Below are 13,945 nucleotides of genomic sequence, written 5' to 3' on the forward strand. Positions count from 1 at the left end.
AACCAAGCACATAACCAACACATCAAGAGACAATTTTTGTCAAATAATGTCATTTTTTTCTATTTATCCGTTTTCTGACAGTATTAATACATATACTTGGTACAAATTTCCAATGAAGCAGTATCGCGTGACACCGCTTCGCTAAAGGTGCATCCGCCCCTGGTATTAATACATATACTTGGTACAAATTTCCAATAAAGCGGTGTCACGTGACACCGCTTCGCTAAAGGTGCATCCGCCCCTGGTATTAGTACATATACTTGGTGCAAATTTCCAATGAAGCGGTGTCGCGTGACACCGCTTCGCTAAAGGTACATCCGCCCCTGCCCGCAACCCTTCTCTATATAGCATAGGTCCGCGTCTGGTCTCGAACAATTATAGATAAAAATGTAGCTATTTAATTAAGAACACCAACTGCCAATATTATATGCCGGTTGCAGTATTTTGTTTATACCTTATAGTTGTATTAGAAAATTCATTATATATATATATATAAATATTTAGTTGCAAATTTAGTGATTGAACTATGAATTCAGTGTTGATTTAAAAATTCATAAATTTTAAATTTCAAATCCTGACTCGACCCGAAAAAAATAATGCCCGAAGCCAAGCCATATGAGTTGCTCATATTCTGAAGCAACCTGAAGCTAGTGATCTTTATATCACATGCCGCAAGTAACGTGCTATTTTGCTTATCCTACCTATTAAATGCAAAAATTTAATTCACCGTCAGCTTTTATTTATTATTTTCTTTTTTGTTGTTGAATCAGTATTGTTATTTCTATTATATTCATTTTCCATTCTTCATTTCCAGCCCAATTTCTCTGTAACTTCCTTTTCGTTTCTTATTTTATTCAGCCCTTTTCAGTTTTCCTCTCTTTCAAGTTATTTGTAGTGCACCACCAAAGGATGTGATGCAGTGGATGGGACTCCTCCCTTAACTAGAGATTTCGGGTTCGAGCCTTGTGTATGAAAAATCTTTGGTAGGGAACGCTACCCTCTGAATGGGATCCTACTCGGCGCGAATCCGGATATAGTCAGTCTCCAATGCGGGTACCAGACACAGGATGAGAAACCAAAAAAAAAGTTATTGTAGTGCAAGGTTTTTCTTTTCTTCAAATTTTAGAATGTTACAACTTACAAGGAAAGCAATAAATCAATCAACATGATGAGGCTTTAAATCTAACATTGCACTAACTTTTCGCTGCCTGTATGAAGTACAAAATGTAAATGAACTAATACTGGTAGAAGAAATATACAGCTAATGACAGTGAAATTATACTAAAAACAACATTAATGTACATAATACATTTGATTCTTTACGTAGTCTTATCCCATCCTAACAATTACCTGAAAGAATAGAACCAACAAAAATAAAGAGATCCCTAATGCCTGTTAGACTACTGCTTTATTCCTTGAACTTGAATCATTTACAACTGCCTGTCCCCCAGTCACAGAGGATGATTTGGCAGTAAATCGATGTGTGTTGAGAACGTTAACTAGTTATTCAAAAGCAAACTTTCTTTACAATTTATCGTCATGTTTCCTATAATAATATTTCAGCATATTTTCTCTACGCCCCAACGTTCTGCACCTGAGAATCCGCCATTTTTAGAGCTTCGGCATGTTGCTTCGCATGTTGCTGAGACCAGTAGGCATGGGCAGCTAAGACCCTGTCCAGAAGCTCCTGTGGCACTGGCTCTCCCCTTCTCTGTTGTGGTGTAATGCTTGCTGTATGGACTAATGTCTTCCATTTATCCTAATGTAAACCAAGAACCCCACATTAACAGAGATGATAGGAAAAAATCATTAGCTTTGCTAATACAGATCTAATAATTAGTATAAGATCCAAATTTATCCCAAAGCTACTCATGTATTCCGCTTTCGCCTTCTCGTGCAATCAGTTAGAGCTGTCATATATTTAATAACAATAAAACAACAAGTTCAATAAACCTAAGGAATCGTAAAAGTACGTAAATCATCTTTTCATACTGTAACATACCTACTTCTCATATTGATATAGATATCTAAGACCTAGATTCTCAAAATTCAGATATATAACAAAGAAAATGATATTTAATTCAGAGCTAAGGATAGCATGTAGAAGTATCACGGATATAAAACATCAATGCTCAAAATTGGCTTAGCATCTGAGCGAAATGAAATAATATACTTTCTTCAGCAAAAATCAGAAAAAGGTAAATGCACCAATTAGATGTCTAACCTTAACATCAACATAAGTTCGATGATCAGCATACTCAAAAGCTCTGATTTTGACATCACGCCACCTGCATAATCAGATATCAGTAAGAAATGCAGATCCTCCGAGGATAACAAACTTCGGACAGTTTCTCATGATCAGTGGCGGATCCAGGATTTTTAAATCATGGGTGCTTAATTATTTTTCATCTCAAAATTGCTACTAAGACTGGATGCTCGGTTAATATATTTGTAAAAAGTTTATTGTTTTTCATAATAAATAATAGCGTTTGGTTCCATCATAATGGGTGTTCAAGCACCCATAATCTATAATGTAGATCCACCCATGCTCATGATTATGAGCAAAGGGGATAGCACTGTCACGTCACATAAAATTATAGTTTAGATACCTTCCAGTTCCAAGCTGCTCAACAGCTTCAACTAGAGCTTCGACTTCCGCAACTGAGAATGGTCTCCTTGTTCTACGCTGTGAAAGTTCAGAACGACTGTTCTTCGGGCTCCCAGGAACCACAGCAAGTGCCTCAGCATTCAGATGAGGTATTATGACCACGGCTCTAGAATCAGGAATAGCTACATCACTTGTTGGATCAATAGGATTTGTAGGTGATTGCGCCAGTTCATGGTAATCTTCGTCATGCTTGTCCAACTTAGTCTTTGAAGGATCTGACGAAGCACTTGGAAACTCTAATTCCAAGATAGGACTAGGCGGACGCCTGAATACAAAGATGCAATATTAGTCCAAGCACAATAAACAGCCATATGATAGCATTAATCTATTGAAACATTGATTTTCTTGAATTTGATAACTGTCAAATGCAACAGCACTGAAAAGCACAAAAAGTGTAAGTCCTCTATAATACCTAGTTAATTCATGATCAGCAACACATGGTGATGAAGCAGGAGGATCTTTAGAAAGCAATGATGGAGAAACTGGGTAAAAACTTGGCTCCAACGTAAAACCCAAAGTATCGAGGTTGCCCTTTTGAGAGACACCAGCCTGCTGTAGAGTTCTATTGTCATCTCTGACCTTCTTCCCCTCGAGAACCACCCCCACCCGTAATCCATTTCCCAGTATAGATCTTACTGCCTCCATTACTGACCTCTGCATAATCAAAAGTAAAATTTATCTAACTCGAATCTTGGGCTGAATCCAGAAGAGTACACTTTCTATCATCACCACAAAATAAAAGATTTCAACTATTAAAACAGCCATTATTAAAAGAAACCTATAGCTTTCTGCATGTTGAATATGCTAAATTAAATGTTATCAGAGGGATTATTCCATAAGTATAATTAAAATTTAATGATTACTATATTTAGTAACAAGTGAAGTGAGCTGAGAAAGGCTAATTAATACTCTCAAAGATGAATTCATCAACAATCTATTAATGCATGACTGATCATCTCATTTCCCTACAGCGAGGCTAGAATGTCAGGGGATTCTCATGAACATACAAGAAAAAGCAATTCAAATTTATCTATATATTGGTAGAAATCCTCAGATGCACAAGGTTAAGTAATCTTGGTCAATGACCCAACAAGATGTGACCCTGCATACCTTCAGCGAACCAACAGTTTCAGTTTCAGGGACCTCGATGAAAAGCTCAGGAATGTTGAAGGACTTGATGCTAAATTTTACTGAAAAAATAGATTAAACACACGTCAAAAACTTCTCGGGAAATAATGCCCAATCCAAATAAAAAATGTTGAAGAGTCTTACCACAAGGATCCTTTTTTTGATGATTTTTAGCTGAAGCTGAAGCCCCTGATCCTGTAAGGAAAGAGAGATCACTCAATACTCAGTAGCTCTTCATAACTACGAACCTTACATAGAAAGGATGATAGTAGATTATTCACCTCTATGTGGGATAATATCTCTCTTGATTCCCTTTTCAGGTGAGTTTGATTTTCTTTCACTACTGGCCTGCTGGTCATAAGCAACAGCAGAGTTATAGTGAGACATTTTCCTTCTCTTTGAAGGAATTTCAACTCGGCATCTTTCCAGTGCACATATTCTTTTCCTGTTTTGATAAAAGGACTTCACTCTATTATCTAAAAAACCAAAACCATGTAGTTAGAAGATGACATAACGAGCTGATAGAAATTTAGTAAATCAAAAGCTTAAGCCCACTAAATTTTCAGAGGTATAACTCTACTTACTGAAGCATGACCGTTCGCAGTCCTTCAGCTGAGGAGCTATCTTCCAGTGTCTAGATGTCAAAATCCTTTTTATTCTTCTGTATCCAATACGTGATGTTTTCCTGAAGGCCCTTATCTTACTGCTGTGGCTATAAGACCGAAAAGAATTTTCGTCATCATCTCTAATACCTAACTTTACATTGTTCCTTTGTTTTCCAAAAGAAGGCTTAGGAACCGCCCTGTACAAGGGAAACTGTACACTGTTGTCTGAGTTAATTGCAGCATTATTATTCACATGTTCCACAATTGGACCCTTCACACTGCAAGAGTTAGCCACAGTTAAGTCATCAGTTTGCTTTCTGTCATCATCTAACTGTTTTTGAGTAACTGTCTCAATTTTCTTATTACATGCATTCTCAAGATTAGAGGATCTGCCTTCTACTTCAGTGTGGAACTTTCCACCCCTATCGACCTTCTTGCAATTTTCCAACTTTGCGCAAGACCAGTCTTTTTGTGAAAAATCAGAATTCATAATACTACAGTTGTGTTTGTGGAAAATATTATTCTCTACATGATTAGGTTTATCCAAACTATGCTTGAGATTCTGCTCTAGCACTGCAGGTTCTGGTATATAAGTGCTTTCTACACAACTCCCCTGGCTGAAGCACTCCGATTTCACAGCTTTATCTTCTTTAAGTTGCTCACATTTAACACCGACCCTGCAATCAGCAAGCTCATCTTTTCCTTCCGCCGCATTACTACAAGCAGAGCTTTCGCTCTCCTGTAAAAGTTCGCCAGCAACAGCCGCCAATAATTCAAATGCACAAATTTGATTATTGTCCAAATTATTATGCGAGTGTCTCCTCTGAAAGAAATTGTGATTACAGAGATATTTAGAGAAACATATACAAGAAACGCAAAAATTAAAATTAAAATGAAAAATAGAAGAAAATTTGTAAGAGAATGCATAAATTAACAATTTCAGCTTACTTACTCTAACTGATCTAGGAGCTTTTGGTATAACAGGAAACTGATAGCCACTGAAACCATAGTTCAGCCTCTTCTTCGACGACATACCTCAGGTAGCATGCCAATAAGTGATGATCATGTACAATGAGCCAGTGACACCAATATCACTTCAATCTACAGAAGTAAAAAAAGCAGGTTATCAATCATATCATATAGCATAAGCAAAAGGCAAATATACAGCATTCCAAAATCAGAAAATTAAGGACATCTGGCAACTACTATGCAAAGGCACTGCAATAATACAATGATGCTACTTGACTTAATTCTGGGTGACGTTGTATGATTTCCTACCTTCAAGAGGCAGGACAATCAGGAAGAAAATATTATTATACATTAATCCCCTCAAGATGTTTGGAGTTGACAATTTGGAATACTGAAATAATAAATCATCATCTTAGAGATGATGGTGATCAGTGTTAAAGTTGTTACAAAACTAGTCCAGTTTCAAGTATCTTGGATTCACTAGTATTCACAGGTAGAAGAAGTAAACATATCAGTTAATAGCAAAACACCTAGAATTCTATATGCCTAGATCAATATCGTTTAAACCAGTGTACACAGAAAGTGAGATCTTTCCACATTCACACCAGAGGCAGATCCAGGATTTGAACTTTATTGATTTTGGATTTAGGACAGCAACCTCAAGTGCTAGTAATTGGATTCTGAATTTAATTTTTGTACATATTCAGTGTATTTCTTAACATATATATAGGATTTGGGCCAAAGCTATTGGATCCTGTTGAACCCATATCTTAGAGCCTACATCCGCTCATGTATGACACTGCACATGTTAAAATGCTCGATGCAGAAAACAGGAAACCCGATAATAATTTTGACAAAAAACATTCATAAAATGGATCCAGCTCCACAACTCGAACTTCCAATCAGCAATATTACAGAAAAAGGATACTTCAATTCTTTTCCAGTTTCTCAAACTTTGATGCATAATTTTGCTCATGAATGATCTTTTATGCCCACTTACAATTTGAATAAAAGGGAATGACCCTACAAAGATCTCTTGAGTTTAATTTAAAAATCTCATCTGTTATCTTTTACCGGATCTCGTATGAAAAAGGCTTATATAACTAAAATAACATTTTTAATGCAGAATTTTGCAATTTAAAGTTTAATAAGGAGCAAGTGCAGAACTAGAGGAATTCTCGAAAATCCAAGTAATAAATACTTCTCGCCAAATATTACCAAACAATTGAACCGAATCGGTTTTCCGGAAGTTAAAAATCCAACAGTAAAAAAAAAATTCCAACAGTAAAATTGAATCCAATTCAAATTCTAATTCCAGTTCCATTATTTTATGGTATTAGCAAAGAACTCTCTAAAACCCCTTGAATTGCAAGCAACATAATAAATAAATAAATAAATAATTCAGCAAATCCGATCAGATCTCCGTATGATCAAACTAAATTTCACCAGAAAATAGCCAAAACTCATTACTACAACCAATTGCAAGCAATTAAATGAACAAAATTCAAATGCAGAACATATAATAAGTAGAAAAGAGAAGTTAAGAGTACCTGAGAAGAGATCTGTACGGATTCTACGAGAATTTTGAAATCACGAACTGAAATTTGCAAAAGGAAAAGGATGTGAATTGATTTATTTAAATTAAGATTTTGTTTTTTAATGAGTTTTTGGGTGAAAGTGAAGAGTTTTGTGGATAGAAATGAAAAACCTCTGGGTTTGAAAAAACCAACCAGAAAAAGAAATAATGCTAAAACCCCACCAAGATGATGATGTAAGGTAGTTTATACGGGTATGCTTTATAGTGTGATGAACCACAAAAACCGCAATGTCCTGTTAAAGGGCAATATTGTCCGGTCAATAATTGAATATCTTATTACAACATATTTGCTGCAATTTACACATAATTTCAATTGTATTTGAATCAAATTGGAATTAAAACTATTGAAAATAGCCAGTTCCTTATTAGTGTAAATAATTGTAAGAACATTAAAATTATTGTAATTGAAATGGTTGCTTATCATGCCTTGCTTTTTTTTTTTTTTTAATATACCAGAAACTTTAATATATCATTAGTTTCAATACGTTTATTCACATACGCAAGGGCGAATGTAACATTTCAGTGACGGGTTAAATTGAATACTTTATTTTCAACGCAAAGTATAAATCAATATATAATATATTAAAATTATAATAAATAATAGATTGAATCCATAGTTTTAAAATTATAATGGATTCTATGTTAAGAACCTTAAACATTAAACTCATAGAATATTAATTCTTGGATCGGCCTCTGTACACACGTAATTATTTATCTATTAAATTAAATTTAGTACACTTAAGAATGTTTGTGTTTAATTAGCTATGTCAAACGGGTCTAATTTCCCATCAATGGATGATAATGATTTGTAATTAAGCTTAGGTTAGACGCATTTCTTTATTAGTTCATTCAAATTAAGGAAGTTGTTAGGAGGGTTACATAAGCAGCTTACTGCCTAATACTTCTAGTATTGCTTTATTTGCATGTATAAAAATGTACATTTATTGTTTACACTATTCAATAGATGCATATGTATTAATCCATAGGCTTCTTTCACTTAATAATAGTTAGTTAATACATATTCTTACTTATTAATTCACTTAACTAAGATAAGTTAATATGATTTGGTGTAAAAAAAAAAATATCTCGTTCAAAATTTATAGCCTGTTTGGCCAAGCTTCTAAAATCTGCTTATTTTGAGAAGTGTTTTTTTGAGAAGTGTTTTTCAAAAAAGTACTTTTGGTAAGAATCGGTTTGTGTTTGACTAATTAATTTGAAAAGCACTTTTGAACAGTAATAAGAATCATTTATTTTTGGAGCAAGAGTAATTTGAAAGAAAATAGTAATATCTGCATCCTTAGATACACTTATTTTAATTTGGACTAAATTAATTTAACTAAAATGATGCTTATTCTGGACAAGAGGATGAGTTGGAACTTTAGTTTTCAATGGACCAATTCTATCAGCTAATGAAGGATGATCAATGGATCTTGTCCATGGCGATTTTGTCTATTCAACTAGTTGGAGTGTCGTTCAAGGAAAGATGTATTAACTCTACATTGCGTGTTCGTATAACATTAAAAAAAAGTAGATACCCCAACTCTTTGTTTGGGTATGACTTATGAGAAAATGCTTTCAAAAACACTAACCTTAATTTTTAATAGGTTTATGCCGAGGGAAACTGAATTAGTCGAAATCGTGAAAAACAAAAAAAATTGGTAAGTTTTCCTAATTTTGACAAGGAGAAGACTAATCACCAAATAATTCGGAATGGGATATCCTCACGGATCTTTTATGTCTAGTTGGAACTGTTCTCCTAGTCAAAATGTTTGCTTTATAAACATTAATTGCAAGTTTCTTTATGGAAAATTTCATACTCCCTCCGTTCACTTTTACTTGTACATTATTCTAAAAATAAATTTTTAATTTTATTTGTCCATTTTCGCATATTAAGAGAAAATAATTTTATTTTTAAGTTTTGCCCTTAACATTAATTACTCATTACAATCATTTTTCAAATTCATTAAGATTATACATCAATTAATATTGGTATTATGGTAAATTATGTACTTTATTTATTACTCTTCGTTCACTTTTTTTCTTGACACGTTTTGACTTTTTACGCCCCTTAAGAAATAATAAATGAAGTGCATAATTTATTATGATACTCATATTAATTGATGCATATTTTATTGTATTTGAGTAAATAATTTGGAATGAGTAATAAATATTGTGGTATAATAAGAAAAAAAAATATTGTCTGTCTTCTCTTGATATTCGTAAAGTGACAAGTAAAAAAGAAAATTTATTTTTAATATACATTCTAAATAAAAGTGAATGGAAGGAGTATTTCTTAAGGGGTGCCCAAAGTTAATAATGGACAAATAAAAATGAACGGAGACAGTATTATAAAAGATGAAGGTCATCAAAAGGTTGAATTTGAGTTTCGGTTGCAATTGGTTTCTCAAAGCAAGAATCATCCACTATTGGTAAGCTACATATAATTGTTATTTTAATACTAGTATTAATAATTTAATATGAGTAGTATGCATGTTAAAATACAATATCTTTACATCAATCCATATTTCTAAATATAATACATTTAATATCTAATAGTTAATAAGTAAGTTTTTAATTCCAATAGCTTAGTCCAGTTGACAACTATATGTTTATTATTATTATTATTATTATTATTATTATTATTATTATTATTATTATTATTATTAATTTAATTTTAATAATTACATAAATTAAGGGTTATAGTTTTTAACTAGTATAATCAAATAATGTACAATTATTTCATTAAAAATTGATTAAAAGAATAGTCTTGTCTTAGATTAGAGTTATAATATATATATATATATAGAAAATGGTCATATTTACCCCTGTTCTATTAGAAATTAAATAAGTCATATTTATCCCTGTTTAAATATTTTACGGGAAAGGGCCATATATGCCAGTGAACTATGCGAATTAGGACAGATATGCTCGTCGTTAATAGTTTGGCACATATATATCTCTTTCTTTCTTTCTTTTTGGGAGGTTGTTGATCATTTTTTTCACGGTTTTCAAATTTCTAAAAAGAAATGTATCACCATAACCTTGCAATTACAATTATTCAATACATATCTCTCTTTTAAGAAAGTACTACATCAGCTCGTGGACACTGTTGATTAGTCTGTAAGATTTAATCTGTAAAATCATTACATTTTATACTTAAACTAAGAAAGAATGAGTACTGCAAACATAGGTTTATATATAAATTAATGATAGAAATAAATTATGGAAAAATTAGAAGAAAGCACAAACTAATTCGAATATTATTAAAATAATAAGTAAATATCAATTATTACTTTTAGTAGGATTACTTTCCGAAATGATTTATAACTAAAAAAAATCGATTATTAAATTAATCAAATAAATAAATATGATTATCACACAATTTCTAAATAAAACAAAAATAATATATCAAAAATATCTTTGAAATAAGGGCGGGTCAGGTCCTAACGGATCGTATTAGCAGATTTTGGTTGGATCCGGTTATTAATTACTATTTAAGAAAGACAAAATAGTGGTTCCATTAAACTAAGGGCATGAACGAGCAAGTACGGGACAGAATGGGCATATTTGTACCAAACTATTAACAACAGATATATCTGTTCTAATTCACATAGTTCACTAGCATACATGACCCTTTTCCGAATATTTTAAGACTAATGAGTAACCGTTGATTAAGGTGGCATGTGGTGGAGATGGTTGGTAACAGTAATTGTTGTGTTGGTGGCTGGTGGTGAAAGTTGTTGGCATTGGCGGTTGTACGATGATAGTAAATTGTTTATTGGTAAAAGGTAATTAACCTTCACAATAATTTTTAAATGAAAATATGATGATTATAAAAATTTATTCAAGATCTGAAAAAAATCAAACTTATTTACCGCAGATAAGTGCCTAAAAAATATAACTAATGAGTTGAAATATAAGCAATTCTGACTTAAACCTTCATTAAATGGAAGCAAAGGAGGTCTCAGGCTCAGACATATAGAAAATAAGCACCTAACTTTTTTTTAATCTTTATTTAAATTTGAACCTTGTTCTTTCATGATTTTTATCCATCTACATTTATCACCTAGTTATTGTACAAGAGATAATTTTTAAGAAAATCAATTATTTTGTCCCTAAAAGATTTACACCATATATTTGACAGCAAACTAAGATCATCTGAATTGTCAAGGATTAGGATATATAACATGAGATTACAAGATTAAAAATTGGATGTATTTGTCGTGTATAGGAATCAATTGACCCAAATACACTTTTCAGCAATTGTGTTTAAATGCATTTTTCCTATTATATTAAGGGAAAACATATATAGAGTCTTACATCAATTTTATAAATAATCAGAAAAAAGTGATTTTAATATTTTGCAAATTGCTCTGGGTTTGAAGATGGCGAAACTCTTGAATTCGGTCTTGCTTATGATTTTCCTTGTTGCTGTTGTATCAGGTAGTACTTTTTAATTTTCCTTGTCAGACTAATCAAAGCAACGGAAAAAAAATGTAAATTGAAACTATGGGCTTGATAGGATGACAATGGCAGTCTCTTCTAAAATCTTAGCGCATCAGTCTCAAAATGGGCGTTACATTTCGCTCTTCGAGAGTCAATATGACTAATCTTTAAAACTAAATTTAATTAGATCAACTCGAATTTTTACAGACCGGTTTGACGATAGATTATGGCCGCTTGTTTTGAAATATTCTTTGAAAACAATATTTGTTCATGGAATATAAACATTTTTGTTAGTTTAAGGCAATTTTTGGGTGAAAAGTTTTCTTTCACTCACAAAACTTTAACTTTTTCAAATAAAATGCATATCCAAACACAACTTCAACTTCCAAAAATTATTTTTCAGCACAACTTCAAAAACTCATTTTTCACAATTCAACCAAATCTATGTCCAAATGCTAGCTAAAAATAAAATTTAGATATCCAAAGACTATACGAAAAGTATTATAGTGAGGAGGTGTGAGAGGTTGGCCTTGGGTGGTTTGAAGAGGGGTAGAGGTAGGGCAAAGAAGTACTGGAAGAGATTATTAGGCAGGACTTGGTGTTGCTTCAGTCCACTTGATAGGAAGGTGTAGAAGTCGAGGATTAGGGTAGAAGGTTAGTAGATAGTCGAGTCTGTATATTCCCTTACTTAGTAGTTAGTCAACCTTGTTTTTCGATTATTGACAACCGTGATTACTACATGTTTTCTAATTATATTGCTATTGATAATGCTTGTTCTCTTATTACTCTATTATGATTACTGCTTGTTTCTTATTATTTCGCTGTTAGTATTGCTTGTTGTTACTGTTTTCTTTTTCTTTTCTTGAGTCGATGGTTTATCGGAAACAGTCTCTCTATCCTCAAGGTACGTAGGGGTAAGATCTGCGTATACACTACCCTCCCCAGACCTCACTCATAAAATTATACTGGATTTATTGTTGTTGTTGTTGTTGTACTATAAGCAGTAAATCTTCTTATGTCAATACATTCTAAAATGTTGGTCAAAATTCACATCTTTTGAATTCAGAACAAAAAAATACCACCCATTTAAGATATTTTGCGTGTGAATTATGTTTGTTAAGTTTTGTAACTTTAATTAGCTGACTGTGTTAAAAGATAATAAACTTCTTTGCTAATGCAGATTATGGAATTCTAATATCTTTTGCTGAAGGAAAAAGATGTAGTGTACCATGGGGAATTAACTATTGTAAAATTGGAGTCTCACCCAAAAATGCTTGCTTCTTATGGTTTTCAAAGGTTGCATTTCCAGACAAGCATATAGTGGACGGATATTGTGAACCTTGGGGTAGAAATTTTCATTGTCGATGTGTTTATGAATGTCAATTATCTCTTTACACAGGGAGAGGAGTTAACTATGTGATAAAGAAATTAATAACCGTTACGTAATTTCCTTTATATATATAGCTCTTTTATATTATTGCAGTTCTTTATTCCCCCTACGATATCGTACATTGAGTGAAAAAAAAGCAATTGTCTTGCTTTCGTATAACGAATAAAAAAGGCAGCCCGGTGCACTAAGCTTCCATATGCGTGAGATCCTTGTAATCCGGCCATTCTTCGGACCTTGCGCATAGCGGGAGCTTAGTGCACCCGGCTTCCCTTTTTTATTCGTTGTACGAAAGCAAGCCAATTTTTTTTTTTTTGGTTTTTAACTCGATGTTCGATATCTGCACTGGGACCCAGCTAAATTTGGATTCACGTCGAGAAATTTTACATTGAGGGATAAAGTATTTTTTAACAAAAATGACTTTATACAGGGACGGAGCCACAGTACATATTACGGGTTCGGCCGAACCCAGTAACTTTAGTCAAAACTTTATATTTGTCTCAAAAAATTCATTGAATATGTACAAATTCTTAATTTAGAACCCGCTAACCTAGAAAAACTAAAATTTCAAACCCACTTACTTTAAATTCGGGTTGCGTCTTTTGGCTTTATACTCAAGATTCGAATCCGAGACGTCTTTACTCGACCGGAACTTTAGTTGGTGAAGTTAACCTAGACGTCATTTAGAAATGAAGAAACAAAAAGGCGTAGAAGTTAACGAAAGAAAATGATAGGACTAAAAGGGACTACCTTAGTTTTCTTTGTTATTGTTATCTCCTTTGTGCTGTCAGCTGTGAGCAGTATTGGTCAAAATGTTTGTAAAGACCGCCCCACTACTAATTGTATTTGGTACCGACCACCGGCGCTTCCGGTGACAACAATGCGTCACATTGCTCCGACTTGTCATTACTCATGACACGTGAGTAGTAGAAGTTTTTACTGTCAAATAAGATTATTTTTCACTTAATCATAAATTTCGAATTAAATTTTGAAAATGAAAAAGATCTTAATAGAAGGTACTTTCCTTTTTAATAAATTTGATATGGTACAAATTTGAATTAGTTAGAGTCCCAAAACTAATAACAAACACAAATACAATAACAACATAAGACCTCGTGCAATTCCATAAGTGGGGTCTGAAGAGA

At 32.9% G+C, this 13,945-nt stretch overlaps 1 protein-coding gene across 1 annotated transcript; it reads right to left on the minus strand.

The window, feature by feature from the left end:
- Window positions 1-1,256: 1,256 nt before the first annotated feature.
- Window positions 1,257-7,135, minus strand: LOC104231776 (telomere repeat-binding protein 4-like). Its single transcript, XM_009784829.2, has 10 exons — window positions 6,921-7,135; window positions 5,354-5,502; window positions 4,381-5,224; window positions 4,078-4,272; window positions 3,941-3,991; window positions 3,779-3,858; window positions 3,081-3,322; window positions 2,610-2,933; window positions 2,225-2,288; window positions 1,257-1,759 (listed from the first exon to the last, which is right to left on the minus strand). Exons 2-10 carry the CDS (start codon window positions 5,432-5,434, stop codon window positions 1,574-1,576), a joined length of 2,067 nt encoding a protein of 688 aa, XP_009783131.1. The 5' UTR covers window positions 5,435-5,502; window positions 6,921-7,135; the 3' UTR covers window positions 1,257-1,573.
- Window positions 7,136-13,945: the final 6,810 nt, after the last annotated feature.

Source organism: Nicotiana sylvestris, chromosome 4 (genome assembly GCF_000393655.2).
Source record: "Nicotiana sylvestris chromosome 4, ASM39365v2, whole genome shotgun sequence".
Classification (NCBI taxonomy): Eukaryota; Viridiplantae; Streptophyta; class Magnoliopsida; order Solanales; family Solanaceae; genus Nicotiana; species Nicotiana sylvestris.

Excerpts from the sequence above, each read along its gene's own strand:
- LOC104231776 (XM_009784829.2), bottom strand. The coding sequence starts at position 5,434 with ATGTCGTCGAAGAAGAGGCTGAACTATGGTTTCAGTGGCTATCAGTTT. Across the intron at positions 4,273-4,380 it reads CTGCGAACGGTCATGCTTCA|ATAATAGAGTGAAGTCCTTT; the intron begins GTAAGTAGAGTT and ends TTGGTTTTTTAG. Across the intron at positions 3,992-4,077 it reads AGATATTATCCCACATAGAG|GATCAGGGGCTTCAGCTTCA; the intron begins GTGAATAATCTA and ends CTTTCCTTACAG.